The following is a 24,544-nucleotide window of genomic DNA, read 5'->3' on the forward strand; positions in this document are numbered from 1 at the left end:
CCAGCAGCATTCCGGCCTAAGTATTGTAGGCTTTGGGGCAGGGGCGGGGCAGGGGATAGAGTTGGTGGCTCCTTTAAGACTGCTCCTTGTTGTTTTAATAATGTGGTAAATTCTCAGTTTTAGAAAATAGGAAGGAAAGTTCAGTGGTAACAGAAGCATTCTTTCTTTTTAATTTAAATAATAAGATCATAATTGGCACTAAAATAAAAGTTTATTTAAAGTGATCTGATTATCGAACCATTAGTTTTGTTTAACCTTGTTTTCTTTGAAGTATAACTTATCATATCCTTCATAGCCACTGAAGAAAGGCGAGAAAGAAAAGAAAAAAAGCAATTTGGAACTCTTCAAAGAAGAATTGAAACAGTAAGTTTTACAGTGTTGAGAATGGCTCTCGTAGGTATTTTGAGCTGATACTTATAGATGCAGGTATGAAGAATGTAGTCTACCAATTCGTTTTTACTAACTGGCTTACCATGAGGCTGTTTTAGATTATTTTGTGGGTTATGTTTGAAAATGAAATTAGCCTTTTGTCCAGCATCTAGGTTGCTTCTGTTATGTGGATGCAATTAAATTGATTTAACTAATGTCCAGAGTCCTGTTTGCAGTGGAAACAATATAGTCACTGAGATATGGGTGAGGAGTGGTCAACCTTTAGCTAAGAAAGAACAAATTAAGTGGTTTTAATGTTGAATTTCCTTCTCACCTTAGAAGTGGGCTTTGTATTCTACTGCTTACATGATATGTCAGAAGTTTGCTCATGGCTTGTAGCTGAGGGACTCTTTAATCTTGGTTGTCAGTACTGGCATTACACACAAATATTTCAGGTTATTTCAAGATGATATCTGGATAAGTTCTGTTATTAAATGTGAACAAACAAATTTTGGCTCGTTATTAGTGATTATATATATTTTCAACAGAATTCAAGAAGAGCGTGATGAGAGACATAAAACAAAAGGCAGATTAAGTCGATTTGAGCCGCCTCAGTCAGATTCTGATGGTCAGCGTCGTTCTAGTAAGTGACATTTATTTTAATGTTTGTTTTTGTGACGAACTATTCCAAAAACTAAGAATTGTTTTCTTTTCCCCCTTTTAAAGTGGATGCGCCTTCAAGAAGAAACAGATCATCTGGTGGTAATACAGTTTTTTGCTTTTTTTAATTCATAGAAATTGTCCAAACTTTGTATTTTGCAGGTTATAATTTTTTCTTCTTTGTCCTAGTTCTCGATGATTATGCACCTGGCTCACATGATGTAGGAGATCCAAGCACTACTAATTTATACCTTGGAAACATTAATCCACAGGTAATATTAGAAAAGTAAGATGAATGTTGGCTCATATGCTGTATACTTTTGTAGGAAAACTGCTTTGTCAGTCATTAAAAAAAATGAAGTCAAGAATTTGAAGTAAGCAGATTTGGTGGAACTAGATAAGTCTCTAAAATTATCTTGTGAAATTGAGCCTTAGCAGTATGGGTCGAATTTTCTTGCTATAATTCCTAAGGGCTTGTCTCCTCTTTCTTTCTTTTCTTTTTTTTTTTTTTTAAATACATTTATTTAGCTTTGCTCTTCTTCTTATTTCTTTTAAAAGTTTTTGGCTGCGTTGGGTCTTCCTTTCTGTGCGCAGGCTTTCTCTAGTTGCAGTGAGTCGGGGCTACTCTTCGTGGTGGCGTGCGGGCTTCTTGTTGTGGTGGCTTCTCTGTTGTGGAGCACGTGCTCTAGGCATGTGGTAGTTGCAGCACCTGGGCACTGTAGTTGTGGCGCACAGGCTTAGTTGCTCCGCGGCATGTGGGATCTTCCCACACCAGGGCTCAAACCCGTGTTCCCTGCATTGGCAGGCAGATTCTTAACCACTGCACCGCCAGGGAAGTCCCTGTCTCCTCTTGCTGTAACTGGACTATCCTCTGATTTTGAAATGTTTTGCTAGGTGCTGATTTTATTTATCAGGATATGACCAGTGGTAGAAAATATTCTTTTGAGACTGTCCCCTTCTGATGCATAGCCTACTTCCTTATGGATTTTTTTCTTTTTTCATCTTAATAATAGCAAACTAATATTTTTGCTTTGTCTTTTATATTTTAATTCTTTCCCCTGCTTCATTCTTAATTGTTATGGGGAATGTAGTGGTTGTTCTGCATAATAAGATCTTTTAAAAAATAATATATATTTTGGACCTCATTGCATATTTACCCTTTTTTGCTTTCTCTGTTCTTGATTACACTGGCAGCTGGGTGCTGGAAAAAGAAAAAGTGACCAGATCCTTTATTTCTTTCATTGACAACAAATATTTCCTCCTTGACTTAAGTGTGGTAATCATTGCTGCCTGAAAAAGGTTGCTAAATGCTGAACAAACCATTGCTGTAGAAAGCGTATTTTAGGTGCAGGATCTCAGAAGCAGGAAGAGTGAAGGTAAAGGTGTGCTTTTGATTTCTCCAGCCACCCAGCCTCTTCACCCGGCCACTTATGTAAAACAGAATGTTTCTGGTGTGAAAAGATTTGTGCATGCCCCATGAAGGCAGGATTTTACCCTTGTAGAGGTCCCAGTACTTGAATGGAAAGCTGTAGCATTGATAGGTCTCTTCTCATTTTGCAAAAACTGCTCTGTGCTGCACAGAGTTCTTTTTTCTTTCCTCTTTGCTTACCAAAAATATCTTACGCCTTTTAATAGATGAATGAAGAAATGTTGTGCCAGGAGTTTGGAAGATTTGGGCCCCTGGCCAGCGTGAAAATTATGTGGCCCAGAACTGATGAAGAAAGGGCAAGAGAGAGAAATTGTGGCTTTGTGGCCTTTATGAATAGAAGAGATGCTGAAAGAGCTTTAAAAAACTTAAATGGTAAGGAAGCCCATCTGTAGAACTCAGATATTGCTTTGGTTTTGAAAAGTATTTATAAAAACTCGAGGGGAAAAATGGACCAGAAAGGTAAAGGTTAAACATGAAAATTAATTAAAATCACAAGAGAGCCCTTATTTTCTTTTGAGAGTTACCAGGGTGACTTTTCTTTTCTTTCTTTTAGGAAAGATGATTATGTCTTTTGAAATGAAGTTAGGTTGGGGTAAAGCTGTGCCTATTCCTCCACATCCAATATACATTCCGCCTTCCATGATGGAACATACGCTTCCCCCACCTCCGTCAGGACTGCCTTTTAATGCGCAGCCTAGAGAGCGGTTAAAAAACCCCAATGCTCCCATGTTACCACCACCTAAAAACAAGGAGGATTTTGAGAAGGTAATTTAAAAAATGTACATAGGGCCGCATCTAATTTGTAAATACTAAATCTGTGGTAGTATTTCTTTTCAACAATTTATAGAAAGTGTGTGTGTAATTCTGTTTGGCAACTCTTAAAGAAAATGAAATAACTTAGATGTGTTCCCTGCCTTAGCCCATGGAAACCCTGTATTGGGATACTAGGTCATATTTTTATTTGTGGCTATCATTCCTTTTTTGACCACTTATTAAGTTTTTTTTTTTTTCCTTTGTCCACTGTTGTATCCAGGTTTGCTTAAGTGTAGTATCTAAATTTACTTTGTTTTGAGAAAGTGATACTTTGTATTTGGTTAAGTGCCTTTTCAGTTAGAGACTCCTAAATAGTTAAATTGTTTGGATGGCAGCTAGCTAATAACTTCGTTTTCAAGATCTAAAGTATTAGAATATTTGAGAGCATATATGGTTTTTAAAAAGTTGGCTACTCTAGTAAAAGCAAAGGGTGAATATTTTCTTTTTATTAAACATAAAACCAACTTAATTTCAAGTTATAAGAATTTGTTGGTTCTATTATGAATTAATTACACTTAAAATGACAGGGCTGGTTTTAAAGGCTTGGGAACAAAGTAGCAAACTGTATGGTCAGAGGCAAACAGTTAATGATTTCACAAATTAAAATCTTTATCTGATAATTCTCAGTGTAGTACCTATTTCAGTGCATTGATGTGCATTCTGGCAGGAATGTTCTGATTCTTTGCATTTGGTGAACGTTTACTGTTCACTGAACACATCCATTTGCATTTATGTAATTGCTTAGTGTATAATTACTTCAAATGCAGTGATTGCCTGCAAAACTTGTGATTAGATGTGTAGTATTTTCAATGCATATGTATATTTTTGCTTGTTACTTGTTAACAATACTCACATATTCTATGTTTATTATCTGATGTGACTTCATATACAGACTCTGTCGCAAGCCATAGTCAAAGTGGTTATCCCAACAGAAAGGTACATGTTTTTCTTTATTATTACTGATCTAAATATAGACAATATCCCCTTCTGAATTAAAAAAAAATGGTGTTGAGGAAAAGGTAGTATCTTGACTGAGCAATGGTTCCTTCCCAGTACTTTTTGGGGGGGATATGTGAAATTTAACTAACTTTAGTATACTTTGCAATTTTATGTCATTATCGTTTTTGTTTTATTGTTACCAATGTAGGGTATTTTGTAGCTTTAGTAGTTAGAATGTGTTTAATAGATTTAATCTGGAGTTGTTAGTCTAATAACATTAGACTATTGGGATGGGAAAATAGGTGTTTTAAATGTATCTTAAATTTTAGATAATGTTACATTTTGACCCAATCTGTTATTTTTTTTCTTGGTTTCTGAATTGTCTGTGTTTAATATGCAAGCTTAGTTTGAGTTTTCCTTACTGAAAGCATAGCTTTATTTTTCCTAAATGATTTTAAGAAGGAATTTCTATTATTCTTGTGAACACTGACCATAACTAGAAACTTTTTTCATGATAACAAAGGTGTTTGGAGTTCTTTTATTTTCCTTTCTTCCTTTTTTTCTTTTTCAACATAATGTTAAAGCAGAAGAATTCATGCTGTAGGTATGCTCTTGCTCAGTCAAGCTAAGCCTTTTCCCAAACACAAGAACACAACACTGGTTGAATAATAAATGAACACAAAAGAATACCAAATTCTCTTTGACATTGGCCTTGGTGAGCAACACCAGCTGAACTGTCTGCGGCAGCGGGGGACCAGGAAAACATCATGGGATGGATTGGGAAAGTATACAGTTTTTGACCAGACATTGGTACGATCGACTCCAATAAATGTGGTTTTATTATAACTGAGAGACAATTTTTGTTGTTGTTGCCCAGAATAAGATAATTACCATTTTAAAATAAAATAATGCACTTTAAATTATATCATCTTTTTGTACTACACTGTTTCATTCTGATAGAAAAGTCACCTTTTTAAAAATAAGCACATAATCCTTAAGGAAAAAAGAGTGATTACAGTTCTTTAAGAATCTTGAATTTAAGTTAGCAACAACTAATTGTCAGATTTTGATTTTAAATAATCATGAAACATTTTAAAACTTCTTTTAAACTTTAAATTTTCTAAAAATAGATATATCAGTTACAAGCCTGTTTAAAACTATAGTGGGTTTTTTTTCCACTGGTAAAGCACTCACAGGAAAGTAGTATATTGGCAGCACTTAAAAAGCATATATCCAGTATTAGCTTTACATGTGGCTCAGCTTATTTCTAAACAAAATTTTGAGTATACATTTTGCTGTAAAGTCTTGACTCACCATTACAATGAATCCTTTGTTTTAAACATGCTAAATCATGTTTCATCTACCTTTAATAGGCAAGTCAAGTTGCTTTTGACTTAATTCATACAAGTTTCTGGATGTGTAGTATTTGTCCACCTAGTCATTGATTTTATATATTATGATACATAAAATTTCCCTTTAATTTGACATATACCAGTGGGAGTTTTGGGACTGAATCAATACCATATCTCCCTTCTTTTAAAACAATGTCATTAACCATATGGATGTTGAGAATACGTTCTCATTTGGATATCAAGAACTGCATATTTGCAGACCAATTAATACTCCTGTGAAAGAATTTTTAGATGTAAAATTGATACTTTTGGGTTTTTGTTTTAACAGTTTGAGGTTGAATTAATAATTTTAATATATAGTTTTCCCTCTGTTAAAGATTTATTAAACCTTCATATTTTTCTTTGACCTCTTTTAGGAGGTCAAAAAAATTCGTTTTTTCACTATGTAGAGATTTTAGTGTCCACTTAAGTAGGTTTGTTTGAGAACTGAGAAAATAATTATAATCAGCATGAGATAAATTATTTTACTGTTCATGTACTCTGAAGCAGGGCTTTATAGAGCAAAAACAATGTCTTATTCTATGACTATATATTTATTTATATTCTAGCAGTTATATGAACTTAATTTGAGCTGGGAATGCTAAAGGTGTAATTTAGTGTGTGCCTTGTACCAAGAGCCAATATCCTTTTGCTTTTCCCATTTGTTATTTGCCAACTCTATATGGTGGAGACTGGTGAAATGAGAAATCAGAAGTAGCTATCATAAGCTGAATCATTTTTGCCTGACACTGTAATCAATGTCTAAAATTGTGTTTGGAGCCTAATAAGGTATCAAATTTTAAAAATAAAGACTTTGTATAAGCCCAGTCAACAAAATGACAACTAAAGAGTTACATATCTTTATTTTTGGCTTAAATATTGGGAAGTAATTGTTATGAAAAATGGGAAGGGCATATCACCATGTCCCTTATTTTGGAATATTTTGGAAACAGGACTCCATTCGTTTAAGGCTTTGGCAATATAATTGCTTTACTGATTCAGAACACACAGGCAGAATTATACATGTCATGAACTATGTGAACTAGTTTGAAGTGTGGTCCAAAGGGATGTTGCCTCATTAAAGGTCAGATTCAGTAAAAACTCCATCTGCTATATGTGTACCAGAAAAGCACAGGAGTTGGATGGATTTTCTTTATTATTATTATTAAATCAGACCTTAAACTTGTTAATAGTTGTGCATTTTTATAAATTATAGTCATGTCTATAACATTTCAATATCACTACAAAAGTGCTTGGTTTAGGAATGTTTTAAAACTGAGATAGTGTGTAAGTTTTTACATGGTTATGATAACATGTAAGCTTTAAGTTACTGATTTTATATATTTGCAGCTTTCCAGTTAGTTGTGATTCATAATTTAATGTTTTGCATTTGGAAAGTAAAATTAAGTGGTATTTAGAAATGGAAATCTTTATTACTGTGAAGCTGTGTTGTGGTTTCCCACCCTCCCTTCCTTTCCCCTCCCCTCCCCCTCCCCTACCCCCATTGCCCCACTCCCTCTTAATGCACACGGTATTAACGTACGCTCCAGGTTACTGTCTTGCTATGCAATTCTGTATTAGTCAGCAGGATAATCTGTTTCTGCACAACTATAGTGACTTAGGTCAAGTGTAGTTTTATTTAGTGGTAGGTCTGAATCCATTTTCTTTAACTGTGTTGTTGTTGTAGGAATTTGCTCGCCCTGATACATCGAATGATAGAGTTTGTTGTACGTGAAGGGCCAATGTTTGAAGCTATGATCATGAACAGAGAGATCAACAATCCTATGTTCAGGTGTGCATTTTTTTTATTGTGGTAATAACATTTACATGTAACATACAACTTACCATTTCTATATGTACAGTTCAGTGGCATTAAGTACATTCATGTTGTGCAACCGTCACCGTAACTTTTCACATTTTCCATAACTGAAACTCTGTACCCCTTAAACAGTAACTCCCCATCCCTTTGGTCCCTCAGCCCCTGGCAACCACCATTCTACTGGCTGTGAATTTGATTACCCTAGGTACCTCATCTAAGTGGAGTCATACCTTATTTGTGCTTTTGAGACTGGCTTATTTCACTTAGCTTAATGTCTTCAAGGTTCATCCTTGGTGTAGCATGTGTCAGAATTTCCTTACCTTTTAAGGCTGAGTAATATTCCATTGCATGTATATACCACATTTTGTTTATCCTCAGATGTGCATTTTTAAAAATACTTTAAAATTATTTTTTGGAGTTAAAAATACTCAAAGAAAAAAGTCCTAAAAGTATGAGGTTATTTTCGTAATGGGGTGAGAAGGCAGTTTTAATAATTAGACTAGAATGTGCCTGTGTCAATTTTCCAGTGATTTCCATGGTTTGATTAATTAAATAGCTTTGTTTTTAGCATTCTCTAGGAGGAAAATATTTTTCATTGTGTTTTTCAATGAAAGAGTCTTTCATAAGCAAAATATGGTAGAATAAATGAGGTTTATAAGAAACTACTTATCTTCTTAATAGTTATATCTAACACTTCATTTGCAATTTACTTAAGTCATTTAAAAACCACTGCTTTTGAAATTATATCTTGGGAAGACCTCTCCATTGCCAGACACAGTACCTGACACAGTGTTCAATAAAACTGATTGTAAGACTCAGCAAGATGCATACATACCTTCTGAGTATTAGTGTCAGTCACAAAGGCAGTCTGGGGTTGGGGTGAGGAAGTGGGTAGATGGCAGTGGGTGAGGATTTCTTTCGGGGATCTTTGCTTTTGGTTTTATTTAGAAGTAAATAGACAAATAATGTTTCTCATTTGTTCATATTTACTTGAAGATAGTTCTCCATTAAAGAATCCAATGTTTAATTTTTTGTTTGTTTTTGTTTTAGATTCTTATTTGAAAACCAGACACCAGCCCATGTTTACTATAGGTGGAAGCTTTATTCTATTCTGCAGGCAAGTATAATCAACTACTTTGTTTAATTTTGACTCTGAGGTATTATTAGATCTTTCTAATAACATTCTGGACACTTAACTAGGGAGATTCTCCAACTAAGTGGCGGACGGAAGATTTTCGTATGTTCAAAAATGGATCTTTTTGGAGGCCACCACCGTTAAATCCATATCTGCATGGGATGTCAGAAGAGCAGGAAACAGAAGCTTTTGTAGAGGAGCCTAGTAAAAAGGGAGCACTTAAGGAAGAGTAAGATTTTTACCTTTCTTGTTTTATATTCAGAAAAGTTGCTTTAATGGTCACTTCAATTGATGGTCTTAATAAGATGTGTTAACCCTAAAATAAAATGGTTTTTAAAATTGGTGATTGTTTAAAATAGTAACATCTCTTAACATATGCATTGTAATTTAAAAAATCTTGGCAAGTATTATAAGTGCGTGTCCTACTCAACTTGACCTCTTCCTACTGACAAAAATTATTGATGATCTCTTAAGTGATGGTACTCTAGCAGTGGAATACTTTATATTCTTATAGAAATTATTTCATGGCCCTTAGAACTCTTGCCTCTTTGAATGCAACGTAAAGAGGTAAAGTTATTTTATGGCTTAGTGAAGTCAAATGGGTGACTGCAAAGCTGCCCATGAAGTGCCGTGTGCGGCCACCATAGAAACATGTTATTATTAGTGCTCAGTCAGCACTGCTTCAGGGCAGTTAACCTGGTTTAAGAAGCAAAAACAAATTAAACTATTGAAATGTTTAGAGGAAATTCTGTATACCTGAAGGGGAAAAAAAGGCCAAAATAATTTTTAGCTTATAGGATTATATACTTCCTGTCAATAAATCTTAATGCTAGTTGCATTGATGCATTGTTTGTGAGAGCATTGCTGATAGAGAACTATAGCATTTGAGAGTATATTTGCTTCTGAAGATGTTATGTTCATCATTACTTTTGCCCAGGGATCTGCATACTCAGCCCATAGGCTAAATCTGGCTACCTCCTGTTTTTGTAAATAAAGTTTTATTTGAACACAGCCATACCCATCCCTTTACATGTAGTCTGTGGTTGCTTTGGTGTTATAGCAGCAAAGCCGAGTAACTGTGACAGAGACTGTATGACTTTCAAAGCCTAAAATATTCACTCTGTGATCCTTTACAGAAAAAGTTTGTCAACCCTTGCTTTATAGCCTGTCCTAATCCTATCCAGAAGTGCTAAAGTAACAAACTTCCTTCAAAGGAGAGTGAAGACCATGAAGGTTCTTCTTCAGTGTAATAGGATAATAGGAGTGGGACATTCACGAAGACTCTTGAAAAAATGCCTATAATTTTAAATTTACTTAACTTGTAAACTAAAAGTCACTAAAATAATTTATTAGTTCCCAGGATAGTTTTCTTCCCCGTATAAATTCTTTAAAAAAATGTAACATATTTGGAATACGTAACACAAATCAGACTTAACACAATTTAGTCTTCAGAGTTTTATCTGAGTGGGTTTTAAAGAAATTAACTTGCAAACAGAAGCTATAATGGCATTTGATATTTGTATTTATAAATACTTATAAGTTAAAAAATTCGTATTCAGACAGAGGGACAAATTAGAAGAAATTCTGCGGGGGTTAACTCCAAGGAAAAATGATATTGGAGATGCAATGGTTTTCTGTCTTAATAATGCTGAAGCTGCTGAAGAAATAGTGGATTGCATTACCGAGTCATTGTCCATCTTAAAGACACCCCTTCCCAAAAAGGTATGGGAATAATTTCTCCTAATGGAACATTTAGTTAAGTAAAGGAGAGGTAAAAGTTGACTTCTGTTTGAATTGAAATTGGTTTCCTTTTTGAATGAAGAAGTTGACTGAAGAAATCTTTCTCGTACAGTTTCATTTTCCTTCTGCCTGGGAAACTTATCTTAGTTACTAACACACAAATTATCAGCAGATTGAAATGTAAATGAGTTACAACTTTTATCCACGCCAGAGTCATGGTTGTGGTGATACCTAATTTCTTAAAACTCTTCTCATTAGTTAGGATTATTAAATTATGGCTAAACATTGGCCTTATGCTGTTGATTCAAAACATTTCAATATGGAAATTTTTTTAGATACGTTTTTTGCTGTTGGTTTTTATTTTTAATCCATTTTATGCTATCTTTTGGTATTCTAGATTGCCAGATTATATTTGGTTTCTGATGTTTTGTACAACTCTTCAGCCAAAGTTGCCAATGCTTCCTATTATAGAAAATTGTAAGTATAGTGATGTAAGTTGACATGCCTGAACTAAAATATTTAAGGGTAAGGAGCTCAGAACAGAGGATAGTTTTGATAATACCCTCAATAATAAGAAATAATTTGAATTTCTTCATAGTTTGTTGAATATTCTAAAAATTGGATTGTATTCATGGAAGTAAACCACTTTAAGCTAAATTATTATAATCTTTTGAAAGTTTTTCTATCAGTTTCTTGATTAACTATCAATAAAAGAACAAATAAGAGTTAAAAATCACTTTATTCCTATTGTGTATTTAGCCACTTGTGTAATAAATAAGCTGAAACACTAGAAATAGTGGCCAACAAAGGAAGAAAACAAAGGAGCATTAACTATTTATAGAATCAGTGTTCTCTGATCATCATTGTATTGGTTGTAGTTCATTGTTAATGTTTTCCTAGGCAATAGGTAATTATGTTGCTGTATATTGATATACAACTCTTCCTCAGTTCCCCACATTTCTTTTTTGGTGTTTATTTTATGAATTAGGGAAGCTTTTCTTTAGGAACTGGCTCTGAAAGGAAATTTGGAGGTTTGGGCCCTAATCTTAGCTCTGCTATTTCTTCTTTTGCCTTGGACAGGTCACTTACCTTTTCTGTTTCCTATTTTATAAAACAAAGAGGTTGGACTAGATGGCTCAAGGTATCCTAGATGTAAAAGTTCCTTGTTAATTAAGGGAACTAGTTCTTAAGGCTCTTCGTGTGATTTTGCTGAAGAAAAATTCAGAATAATAGGAGTTAAAGTTTTAGAGTTTAAACACCTAATTCTTATTTTTAAAGATTTACTTGATTAATTTATTTATAAAATTAAAAGTCCAGAGTGGTTTTCATTGGCTAGCATGTTGAAGTAGATAAGGATTTTTAAACACATTCTATTGTAAAAAGCATATTATTTGAATTTCAGTTTTGAAACAAAGTTGTGTCAGATATTTTCAGACCTCAATGCTACCTATCGTACAATTCAAGGCCATTTACAGTCTGAAAACTTTAAGGTACGTTTATTGTTTGGGTATTTTTGCCCTAGTGTTTTAAATGGGAAGTGGGCGCCGGGAAGCACATTGGAGGGCTAAAAGAGTATGTTAATTAAGTAAGTGTAAGACATAACTTAGATGTTTCAGAAATTATTGTTTTAAAATTTACTGCCATTTTACTTTCAGTATCAGAAAAAGCCTGAAATTTTAAAATACGTCTAGTGTTTTGTTGGGTGTCTGTTTTAGTTTTAAGGATTTTATTTAAACGTTTTAAATATTGGTCTTTTCACAGAAAACACTCAGAAGATCACTTGCTTTGTAGTGGCATATATTATTTGGCTGGATTAGGAATATAGTTATTCATGTTGAAAGTATATTCAGTTATTAATTTTTTATTAACACGCAAGCTGTAGACCAATGTTAAGAAAAGCCAAACAGAATACCTTACTTATAGTTGAAAAAATAGATACACTTTCATGGGAAGAATACTCATTAAGGAAATTTTTAGCTTGGGAAGATGCCCAATGACCCCACCATTTAGGGGATTCAGACAAACAACTCCATTAAAATTTTTTTTGACCTTAAATTTTGACCATAAGACAGAGATTATAGAAAAGTTTAAGGAGGGGACAGAGAGAATTGTTAGCCAGAATCAGGAAGTACTTCATCAGACCATAAAGGACTTCAGATCAAAACGTGGGCTACCTTGATATCCAGCTTTCATAAGTTTCTAAGCTAGTGTTTCCCAGAATGTGGCCTCATGTGTACCACCAGTGGTATGGGACCTTGATCTTAGGTGACTGAGAGCAAACAGTTACTGTTTCTTTTTTATTACATTTATTCTTAGTTTCTTTCCTCTTTTAATGGGGAGGTAATATTGATTTTTTAAAAAAATATTGTAATGATGAATAGTTATTTCCCTTAAACTTTAAAAAGAATATTGGTTTAAAGGAAAATTTAGCAAATTGTGATGGTCATTATCATGAGATGACGTTGGATAGTTATTGCCCTAAATGATAATTCATTGTCTTTTTCCTGTTAGCAACGGGTAATGACCTGCTTTAGAGCATGGGAAGATTGGGCAATTTATCCAGAACCGTTTTTGATCAAACTACAAAATATTTTCTTAGGACTTGTAAATATTATTGAAGAAAAGGAGACAGAGGTAGGTATTCAGTGTATTTGTCCGATTATCTTAAGATTTATTTCTGGAATGCTGTGGAGGTATGATATGTTACAGATGTGAGTAACATTTCTTTGTGGAAAATGCCTACTGTTTACCACTAAACAGTGGATTTTTGTTGCTGGGGTTGCTGGAGCCCAGGACTTGAAATTATATGTGACAGGAATTTTCTGTTTTGTGTCCTTATGTGAAAATTGGTGACTTTTTATTTGATGACATGAAAGGCTTTATAGTATATTAGTAGAAAAAAAGCAAGTAATAGAGCAATGTATGTAGCATGATTTCATTTTGTTAAACTAAAGATAGCTGTGTAAGTAAACAGGTACCTGAAAAGATACACCACAGTGGTTGCAGATTGTATTCATCACCATTCTGGTTTTTTTTTTTTTAAACCTCCTCAATAGTTCTTAAATCCATCATCTTCATTTCTACCATCCTAATCCAGCTATCATATTTTCACTTTCACTGCTCCAACCACATGGTCCTCGTTTCAGTTTCTTTAAATATATGCCCTCCTACCATAGACCTTTGTACATGTTCTTTCCTCTTTCCGGAACATCTCTTCTTTATCTGAGACACTTCAGATCTCAGTTTGAGGCATAAATTCATTGAGCCTTCTCAGACCTCTTTAGGCGGAACCTACTTAGTACACATTCTGATAACACACTGCACCTCTTTGTTACAGCAGTCATCGTATATTGTTGTGATTATCTGATTGCCTGGCTCCTTCTCTGCCCCCCTGTCCCCCCCCACCCCCTAGTTGTACTAAAGCTCTATGACAGGAGGGACTAGGGGACCAAGGCTCGTTTTTGCCCATCATTGTATCCTCAGTGCCTCCCATGGTACCTGGCATAATTAAGTACTTGGTAACTATTTGATAAATATTGCACAGATGAATGCGTCTTTGTCAGCTGGATGATAAAAATATATTCTTATTATCTCCTCACATTGTACCTGGGAATGTTAGTTGGTTTATACTGGATTGCAAGTTAATCTTTTAGCAATATGACTTTAGCAAGCAAAAGAAAATGTTACAGTAGTATGTGTTTTTATAGGATGTGCCAGATGACCTTGATGGTGCCCCCATTGAGGAAGAGCTTGATGGTGCACCTCTAGAAGATGTGGATGGAATTCCTATTGATGCTACTCCCATTGATGACCTTGATGGAGTCCCTATAAAGAGCCTTGATGATGATCTTGATGGAGTACCTTGTAAGTTCAAACTTCAAACTCATTAAATCTAGCTAATAAGTTTGATTCCAAGCCTCTTTAATTTCCACACATGCTGATATGGGAAAAGGTTATAATTTCTCAGTAAGGTTGTCAGTCATTAACTTTTTTTGTCTTTTATTTCTGACTTTTCAGAATGGAACAACCCAGTAATACATTTGTGCCAAGAAAAAGGTTTCCTTTCTGGTCACATTTATTTGTTGGGACAGTCAGCCTCTTACAATATTAGCAGGTTTTTCCTGTCTTAATTGTTAGGAAACTATAGGCAAAATCCTGTGTTCAGTTGTATGCATAATCCCGGGTGCTTGGTTTTATCAGTTCTATTTTTATTATTTTTCCTAACTTATAGATTCAGTTTTCCTAGTTGCCTGAAATCATTTTTGGAAATAGGAAGTATACATAATCTTTAGTACATTTGGATTATATGTTAAAATATTGAATAATATATGAATTCTGCAGTTTAAACAATAATTAGATAAAGGTACTAAAGTTTCTTTTACTTCCTCAGCTTCTCCATTTGCTTGCAATAACCACCTCTGTTCTGGGTATATGTGTGTGTGTGTGTGTGTGTGTGTGTGTGTGTACACACACACACACATATATGCATATGTATATATATAAATTATATTTATACTTATATTTAAAAATTGGACCTCAGGTGCAGAGAGTTGGATTAGTCATAATCCTTGTCCTTGACACTAGCATTATTAATCCATGTGTGACCTTATGTAATTTTACTTTTTAATAATAAGTGAATACTCATGAGCTCCTTAAGTCATCCTCTAGTAGTCAGAGTTAATGGCTCATCTTTCTTCAATAGTGGATGCGACTGAAGACTCAAAGAAGAATGAGCCTATATTTAAGGTTGCCCCATCAAAATGGGAAGCTGTAGATGAATCTGAATTGGAAGCACAGGGTAAGTAAAAATACAATAAATACAAAGCTTTAAAAAATTGAGTACTTAAAATTTTACCAAATCATTGTTGTGTGTGTGTACATTTTCCTTTTGTATTTTATAACATGTTTCAACCTTAAGACCCAGTGTTGTCATATTTTATGTCTAGTGGCTAAGTTTTCATTGTGGCTGCTGTTTAAATTTTCTTAGATCATTCAGTTTGGATGCTTCAAGAGTAATCAGGGAAATCTCTAAAAACCTTTTAGGTTAAGCCATTTCAGTAGAAAATGTAGATGGGAAGCTGTACCTGTTTGGAAATTTACTTAGAGGTCAGTTTCAGAAAAACCAAAGCTTTGTCTCTCTTATAATGCTTGACTTCTTAGATGCAGTTTAGACCTGCCTTTCATACTTGCTTGGACATGTATCCTAGTGCTTATAATCTGTAATTGTTAATTTAGTATTTGTAGGTTCTAATGAAATCTTACCATCTAGCATAGAAATAAGGATGACAACATTATTTGTCACCTCATGAATTTGAGTAAAATTATAGTGTAGGTGTGAGGAAAGAAATACATTTAGTACATAGAAATGGCTATTCAAAGAAAAGATAAATGTAGATAACTTCTGTAATATAAACTTTCAGTTCTAAAGTTGGGCTTCTACTGTGCTGCTGCAAAAATGCTGATTTACCTTATGGAATTACATCCTTTTTTTCCTTCCATTCAGCTGTAACAACTTCTAAATGGGAGTTATTTGACCAGCATGAAGAATCAGAAGAAGAAGAAAATCAAAAGTAAGAATCTAAGTTTCGAATATACTCAGTTTCTTATTGCTTATACACTCTCTTTTTCATTAAGAGGTATGCTTGAAATAATAGTGAAGAGGAAAACTTAACTCTTAAAAAAACTTGTTTTAAGAGGATCATTTTTAGTTCTTCATTGTTTTTCCAGTGAATAAAGAGCTTTTGCTTTCTGGTTTTGACGCATCTGGTTTCACTTTGCTTTTGAGTTTGTTTTCCTATGCTAGGTTATACATTCTTACTTTGTAGTTACTAAATGGTCAACTGCATTTATTTTAAATCTTTGTCATCAAGTATTGTTTTGGCTCCACAAAAAGTGTTTTTTAAAATGTGAATGGGAAGGTTATTATGCTCCTTTTTGGGGGGGATTGTGCATTGCTAAGAAAAATAATGCATTATGACCATTATGACGGTTACGTTATTTAAATGTTAACACCTCAGAAGAACTAAGAATAACTAAAAGAAAAAAAACCATTTTACCTTTATCGTATGGAGAAATTATAGTTTTCAATCTTGCTCTTTGGTAATTACCCCCGGTTGATTTTAACACTGAATGTGATTATAGGAATTCCTGCTCCCAAATTCTCCTGCAAGTTTATGCTGGTAGTTGTTTTTTTTTTTTTAAGATAACACTTGACACCTTTAAAAATCATTACGAAAAAAGTTAATTTTTTTTAATAGGGAAAGAGATGGCATCAAAGCAGAGGTTTCTGGGTTTTGTTTTTGTTTTTTTTTTAAATCTTCTTTTATTGTTTTCATATGGAAGAGTGCACAAAAGGAAAAGTCCCTTTGTGTCCCAGCACAATTTGAGCATTTGTATGGATTCAATAATTGGGTGTTAGCATTTAGATTTAAGGCAATATGATTGATCAGCATTTGTGGAAACACAGTTTGGTATGATGAAGAAAACTTGGCAGTGGTGATGTCTTTCCAGAAACAGTGTGATCAGAACAAGTCAGCAATGATTATGACAACATGTTTACAAAATATAGATGTGGTTCACTGATGGAAGTACCTCTCTGAGGCTGTTTAGGTGTACAGGAATTGGGAACAGTCCAGTTTGTTTTCATTTTTATGTCTGCAGTCCCATCATTAGTAACATCTCTCACCATTGTAGAATCACTGCTTTTTAAAATGAGTATGTGTATTCATAAAATAATTATTTAAGGGAAAGGAAGGGTAGAAAAGCCATTGCAGAACTCAAATATTGTTCAAGCGGTTTTGTTTCTAAAGGTGCTAATTTTTTTGCATTGAATTTGGTATTTATGTTAATGTTTGAAATGTGAACGCATTTTTGTGTTGATGGTAATTGTACATTCATACAGTGAAGCATGGATCACTGAAAATATAATTTATATTTTTGATTTTTCCTAGGAGCTCCAAATAAGTCATGATAACATGAAAATAACTTTTTGAAAGTACAAAGCAGGGGAAAATACTTTTTCACATACCACTGCTTTCTGGTCCTTGAAATTTTCTTGCGCCTCACTGCTGCTCTCTAGTGGCTGAATCCAAAATGCCTTTTTACCAAGGAGCTGCTTTTTTGGGCGGGTGGTGCTGCATTGGGTCTTCGTTGCTGTGTGCAGGCTTTCTCTAGTTGCGGTGAGCGGACTTCTCATTGCGGTGGCTTCTCTTGTGGAGCACGGGCTCTAGGCACACGGGCTTCAGTAGCTGTGGCTCGCGGGCTGTAGAGCACAGGCTCGGTAGCTGTGGCGCACGGGCTTAGTTGCTCCACGGCATGTGGGATGTTCCCGGACCAGGGCTCGAACCCGTGTCCCCCGCATTGGCAGGTGGATTTCCAACCACTGCGCCACCAGGGAAGCCCTGGAGCTGCTTTCTGACACTAGTAATTATTGTCTTTGTGGCAGAAGGGTGATTACAAAATACATAGAGCGTTACTAATGCTTTGGAGAAAAGTTCCAATAGTAATTTAATGCGTTTGTACCGGATTCTGTATGGGTTTAGTCTTGAATTTCCAGTTCCTTAAAAGAAGAGCAAGATGAGGCTGTGATGAGATCTGAACCTAGAACTGGTAACTAAGAGCTAAAGTCAAAGCCAGTTAGAACAGATGACTCAGGCCTTACAAAAGTTAAATAGCAGCTGTAAAGTATGTACGTATTTCAAATTCTCAAATTGCAGTGTAGTTCATTTTAAAAGTCTTAAATTATATGATCAGTGTTCAGCCACCTATATTTTTTCTCTGTATGTATAAAAACATGCATATCTGTTTAAAGCATAAATTATGTAATATTGTACATACTCTTCTGCGACCCATGTTTTTCACTCAAGTATCATGGGTTTTGTTATTCCATGTCAGCCCATATGTTTATCAGCTCTGTATTCATCTGTGGTTGAAAGCAGGCATTCAGATAAGTGTCCAAGGAAGTTTATCAAGGAATATTTCAAATTGCAAAAAAAATTTTTTGAAAAAATTGTAAATAACAGGCTGGAATTGGTTAAGTAATCTCCATTGCATAGATAACACAGTTTCATTAGCTGTGTTGCATCTTTATTGATTAACTCTTTCCAGAATAATCCTTCAGTAAACTGTATTTACACACACACACACTTTAACCACTAAAAGCATCTGAGACACTTGTAAAACTATTTTGCACCATAAAACAAGAAATTTTCGTCTTTTAAAAAATTACCTAAGAACTGCATTTAGGAAGTTTCTGCCAAATTAATGGGAAATATTAAGTAAAAGTTTATTTCTGAAAAGAATATGTTTTTTAATCGTTGGTTTTGACTTTTTCCTCTTTTTTTCATCACCTAAGTATTGTATTGAGTTGTGCCTATATGTGCTACTAATGATTTGTGGGGCTCTGAGAGTATAAAGTGTGAAAAGTATTTTATTAGTATTCTAGAAAGGACCTTTAGATGAGAAATAAAAAAGCTAGTACTCTCTCTATTTTTATCTACCTTGCTTAAATTTTTCTCATTCAGTGTGTGACTCTAAAATAATTAAAATTTTATTTGGAAAGAATTTGGTTATAATTGTTTTTATATTATCATGAATAGTTTTAAATATATACTAAAAGAACTCCTCTTATTCATGGTAGAGTGTAGTTAGTACCCAAATACCAATATATAAGGGCTTATCAGGTTCAAATATTAAGGGAAAATGGCATATATTCTAGGCTGTGCCAGTAATGTTCTTATCACAATATTGTTTATGAGGAGTTTTGTTTGTATATACGTAAACATTTTGAGTTTGTACATGGAAGACTTGTTTTGCCCAGATCCAGCATTTACACCCAAAAGGCCCCAGTCCCATACAAGCTTTTTTTTTTTTTTTTTTTTTAAATTCCCATCATTCTTTGTGCTTCAAGAACATTGAAGAACATTTGTTAATCCTATCCTGGCAATGATGAGCACCTTGTCATAGTTGTTTCCCTGTCTGTTTCCACTCGATTGCTTCTGGAAGGACAGGAGAATTTTTCTTCATTGTATCCTTAGCTATGGTAGTCACTTAGTTTATCATTTTCTTTTTATCTGACATAGAACCAATACAACTTTCATAATCAACTATGACATGAATACTAATGTGTGCTAAAATTTAAAATTAATACACTGTTTTGTTCTTAGGGTTATGTGTTAATTAGATAAGGTCTTTTACTTGCTGCATAGAAACTCTGTGACTCAAACTTATGTATTTTCTAGCTTACAGGCTCTGCTGAAGGAAGGGTAAACGATTTGGCTTTTTAAACATTAACCATCATGAAATTACTCTGAACTACGAAGTATGCAGAAATCACTGATTGATTATTCATTTCATTTAACTGTTGCAAGGAACGTTTGTGGCAGAATGAAAAGCACAGAAATAACATTAACATAAGCAGAATTTTTAGAAGTGTGGTTATGTTGAAGCTCAGATTTTTTCTATGGAGGAAACAAGAGTTTTATAAAATTGTTATTTGATCAGATATTTAGTAAAAGATGTTTTAGTGATGAATTATCCTCTTATGTTTTGTTAACATTATTTAAGCTCTAAGGCGGTGAAAAATCAAAAAGCTGTACTGTAAAATGTAATTTTTTTCTTTGCTGTCGAGACATACAATGTATTCTGCTTATTTATTTCCAAAGTCAAGAAGAAGAAAGTGAAGATGAAGAAGATACTCAAAGTTCCAAATCTGAAGAACATCATTCGTACTCTAATCCAATCAAAGAAGAAATGACTGAGTCCAAGTTCTCTAAGTACTCTGAAATGAGTGAGGAAAAACGAGCTAAACTCCGTGAAATTGAGGTTAGTATTGCATTGAAGTTTAAACTATACTACACTGGCCTTCTTTCACTTTTCCCACCAAACTGTGCTTCCTCTTAGCATCATACCTTGGTCCATACTGTTCCCTCTCTGCCTGGAAACCTTCATACCAGCTATCTTCCTTCAGTCCTCTTAGTTCAAGCATCTCTTCTGTCTTTCTGTTACGATTTTACATGTGTTGTGGTGTGTGTATTGTTTTTTTTTTTTTTTTTTTTCCTTGCTTGCTTGTTTAGTGTGTTCCCCTCTAGGCTGTGATTTCTGCAAGGGTAAGGGACCATGTCTGTTGTCTGTTCATCATCATATCTCCAGTGCCTGGCACATAGGAGACCCTCGCAGATATTGATGTAATGAATAGATTATATCTCACATTATGAAATCCATCACATGTTGAGCATAAATAATATGTAACAAAAAAGTGAGATATTTTCTGACACGTTCAAGTTACGTATATATGGTACTGTAGTAGGCTCATTTTCAGTGTCTGCACAAGTGATGGGGAGAGAGTAGACGTCGATTGGGGCTTAACAACAAGAAGGGGAATGACTTACGTGGGAATCCAAACTCTCAAGACTTCTCTCCATTCCCTTTTCTATTATAATGCCTTTTTAAAATTACCAAAGGTATTCAGACACGTCAGTGAGGGGAGGGTTCTATAATGGGAGACTTCGTTAGTTCTTGCCCCAAGGTGGTGGAACATTCCCAGTAAGTATTAGCAGTCGTGTAGCAGTCAGTCCAGAATCTCAAAAGTGTGCATGAGAGTGAATTTTAATACTCTGTCCATTCATGTAACAGTATTTTATATGCCTACTGGTGGTCAGTGCTTTTCCTCTTACTAACTTATAATACCTGCCACCTGAATTTCCGCTTCTCCACTTACTGACTGTTGGGCTGGTACAAGTTCTTGCCCACCTCTTTCTGGATATCACCAAGCCAAAAAGTTAATAGAGAAAACGTTTTGTTTCAACCTTACACAGAATCAGTATGATGTCAGTTTTAAGTAGAGAGGAGGGATTTTCAGAGTTAGTAAGTTGATTCATTTTTCCTGAGGTGTATTCATATACATTCTTTATAAAATTGTAGGGGAATCAAATGTTGTGTTATCAGTGAATGTGCTCACCCGTGGACCTTTTTGAAGCTGCACATGGCCCTTAACTCTCAGAACTTCTCCCAGTCTTACTGAACTCTGCCTTACTGACCTGATGGATCTATTGGAGTAGAAACAAAGATTGAGTTCAATAAAAAATATATTTTCTTGATAAATGAATGACCCTCTTATAAATGCCAAAACAGACTGTTTCTAAATGTTCTGTTTTCTTATTGACTTGAAAGAAAACCATGTGATACAACTTTTTTGTTAATTTGGATGGTTCTACACTGTATATGTATATACTGATTTGTGCTGTACATGCATACACAGAGGTGCACATACCAACACACCTTATATATATACATTTCCCTACTTTATATGTTCTTTGAGAATCTGGCCTCTCTCTTTGTTAGATACTCAGCGGTTGTTCATCCTGCTCTCATAGTGGCTACCCTGTCGCAATTTACTTACCCTTTTGGGATTTGGACGTGAGCCAAATCCTGATTTTAAAATGTAGATCTTGGCTTTGTTATAGAATTATCTATTCTTCTCCCTTATTTACTCTGAGATTTAGTCGCGTGGAGTAAAGGTCCACAACTGGTGGCAAATTTGAACTAGAACTCAGGGCTCGTGAGCTTCATTCATGCGCAGTCTCTTCTCTGCCCCTAAATTCAAATGTCAGTTTCTGAATTTAGAATTCAGTGAATACCTTTTTATTGGAGAACCCTTAAATAGAGAATTAAGTTCTAATTAGTTTTATTATATACTATAGTATATATAGTATGTATAATGTGTATTTATAGTATAGTTTTTCTTTCTAAAAGCTCTTTTCTTCCCCACATGTGTCGTAATAAAGATGTCTGTAGCTGAATCTTTTTTACCATGGGATTAATAAAAACCAAAGGATTTGTGTTATAAAATATTGACATTCTCTGCAAAGCACCTAGAAGGCACGCAGCCATAAATTACAGCGTTTACTGGAAGGAAGCAAGTTCTTAGTCTTTCGGATTCTGCTTAGGGCAGCGCCTAGGCTGGCGTTTTCTTTTCTCATTGTGCTGTGGACTCCGTTTCTATCAATAAGGGTTGGAGGAGTGGAACACTAGGTGGGGAGCCAGGTGAAGGGTCTTCTTTGTTGTTGAAGTAGAAAGATCCCTCTTCTGCCCTCATCCCTGAGGAAAGAGTGAATAGTTGAGGGGACAGGTGATATACTTGGCACTGTCCCAGGGCAGCCAGGGGATAGATGGCTAAGAAGCCATTCCGTGGGCTGCTGTCTTTTGAATTGGGACCCTTTGACCTGTTTTCTTTTTTTTTTTTTTTTTCTTTTTGCGGTATGCGGGCCTCTCACTGCCGTGGCCTCTCCCGCTGCGGAGCACAGGCTCCGGACGCGCAGGCCCAGCGGCCGTGGCTCACGGGCCCAGCCGCTCCGCGGCACATGGGATCCTCCCAGACCGGGGCACGAACCCGTATCCCCTGCATCGGCAGGCGGACTCCCAACCACTGCGCCACCAGGGAGGCCCTGTGACCTGTTTTCTGAGTGCCCTGGACTTGTGCTTGTGCCTGAGTTAGGCCACATCAGTAGGAACTGTAGCTAGGGATTTTATAATGGTCTTCAAAAGGTGCTCTAGGAATGCCTTTCTTTCACCAAAGTAACATTCAGGTCTGTTGTTTGACTCTTGGATGCTTAACTCTTAAACTGATTCACCACAAATTAGAACAGTCATTTTTGTCAAGTCATCTCGTGTGGCTGTGCAGAGGGCACGTGGGCCAATGTCTGATTACTTGAATTCTGCATAGTTGGGCTTGTCTGAAAAGTGGCCTTCCGATTAGGGAGTTACACATTGATGTTATATTTTGACTGAGTCCTTAATCAGTTACTGTATGTTTTTATGTTTTATGTTACTATACTTATGCTTTTCGTTTTTATACACTTGTTTCAAAGAAGAGAGTTTTTTTTTAAAGGAGCAAAGCACTCCTTGAGAAGCTATAGTGATAAAAAGAGTTATTTTAAATATGTGTTATTTCACAGCTCAAAGTTATGAAGTTTCAAGATGAATTGGAATCTGGAAAAAGACCTAAAAAACCAGGCCAGAGCTTTCAGGAACAAGTAGAACACTACAGAGATAAACTTCTTCAACGAGTAAGGAATAAGTATACACAGTAATATGCATCTTCCAGAGTTATTTGTTTGACTGCCCACAATATTGATATATTGGTATATTTAAGGAAAAGAATACTTCAAATTATATCCTTTATCTAAATGCTGAATATTGGTAGCTAATCAGGAACGTTTGAAACTTGATGTTTTACAGTTATTTCAGCGTGGAAAACAGTCTTAGGGCAAGAGCACACTGTTTTATTCCTGATACTACCTGTGGAGCATGAAATCCTGCTAAGAGCATGCTTTCAGAGCTGGAAGATACTATAGAAAGAGTCACATTTGTGACAGTGAGACACCAAGAGCCCTGAGAAGTAGCACAGAGTCAGAGATGGAGTTAGGGTTTGGGAATTTCATTTAGGACTCCTTTTCCATTGTGTCCAAGGAGGGACAGCAAGTGGTAGAATATCTCATCTGTGAATTCTAAGCTTTTGAGGGACCTCGTATTCTTATACATAAAAAAGTGTGTAGGGATATACAGAGAATTTCAGAACAAGGAGGCCTACATGATAATTGTTGAAAGAACCTAAGAATTTTTTTGGGACTGCTATTAATTTTAACCTATATCTTGACTGTCTTACAAATAAAAGATTATAGAGAGAAATAGAAACAACTAGAAGGGAGCTTAAAATCATACAAACCTATTAATGGTGACGGGAGCACAACAGTATGGTAAAGCAGCTTGTTGCTGTCCAGCACTGTGGAGTCCTGGTGCCACTGTCTGCTGTGCGCTCCCAGGCACGTCGCTGAAACCTGCTTTTACTCTGTGAAACTGGGTTGATAAGTCCCAATTTTGCAGGACTGTGAATTAGATAATAGTTACATTAACTCTTTATTATTGAATTAAAATGTTTAAAATATCTTGAGTGTTTTAACTGTAGTCTGATTCCTATGAAAGTATCAATCAGGAAAATGTATCCTACAGATCACCAGAGGAAGTCAGTCCCCTCAGCATCACTTTTTAAATTTGTGCTCAGTATGTTGTATTTGGAAAAAAGATAAATGAGTTGTTTTTTTTTTTTAAAAAAGATGTTATGTATCTGAACCCCATGAGTCCCTTTGGAGATGGTGGTAGATGTTTGATCTGCATGGAAGACTACACCTTGAGACGCCCACTGGGTCTAATGTAGTAATACATGTGTTATTACCATTTTAGTCTCCTTGCAT

At 35.2% G+C, this 24,544-nt stretch overlaps 1 protein-coding gene across 3 annotated transcripts in view; it reads left to right on the forward strand.

The window, feature by feature from the left end:
- U2SURP (U2 snRNP associated SURP domain containing) overlaps nucleotides 1-24,544 on the forward strand; it is a 52,132-nt gene that overhangs the window by 23,185 nt on the left and 4,403 nt on the right. For 2 of the 3 annotated variants that reach the window (XM_082624706.1, XM_082624705.1), the window contains exons 7-25: nucleotides 296-363; nucleotides 918-1,012; nucleotides 1,096-1,131; nucleotides 1,219-1,301; nucleotides 2,665-2,830; nucleotides 3,012-3,223; nucleotides 4,164-4,207; nucleotides 7,289-7,393; nucleotides 8,471-8,541; nucleotides 8,625-8,784; nucleotides 10,115-10,277; nucleotides 10,693-10,772; nucleotides 11,698-11,785; nucleotides 12,807-12,929; nucleotides 14,003-14,159; nucleotides 14,998-15,093; nucleotides 15,799-15,865; nucleotides 19,958-20,117; nucleotides 23,249-23,359. In XM_082624706.1, coding sequence (XP_082480832.1) covers nucleotides 296-363; nucleotides 918-1,012; nucleotides 1,096-1,131; nucleotides 1,219-1,301; nucleotides 2,665-2,830; nucleotides 3,012-3,223; nucleotides 4,164-4,207; nucleotides 7,289-7,393; nucleotides 8,471-8,541; nucleotides 8,625-8,784; nucleotides 10,115-10,277; nucleotides 10,693-10,772; nucleotides 11,698-11,785; nucleotides 12,807-12,929; nucleotides 14,003-14,159; nucleotides 14,998-15,093; nucleotides 15,799-15,865; nucleotides 19,958-20,117; nucleotides 23,249-23,359 — 2,085 coding nt within the window. The remainder of the gene's footprint in view (nucleotides 1-295; nucleotides 364-917; nucleotides 1,013-1,095; nucleotides 1,132-1,218; nucleotides 1,302-2,664; nucleotides 2,831-3,011; nucleotides 3,224-4,163; nucleotides 4,208-7,288; nucleotides 7,394-8,470; nucleotides 8,542-8,624; nucleotides 8,785-10,114; nucleotides 10,278-10,692; nucleotides 10,773-11,697; nucleotides 11,786-12,806; nucleotides 12,930-14,002; nucleotides 14,160-14,997; nucleotides 15,094-15,798; nucleotides 15,866-19,957; nucleotides 20,118-23,248; nucleotides 23,360-24,544) is intronic. The other variant, XM_082624704.1, reaches the window with a different exon arrangement.

This window comes from Mesoplodon mirus (genome assembly GCF_964341445.2).
Source record: "Mesoplodon mirus genome assembly, chromosome: 6".
Classification (NCBI taxonomy): Eukaryota; Metazoa; Chordata; class Mammalia; order Artiodactyla; family Ziphiidae; genus Mesoplodon; species Mesoplodon mirus.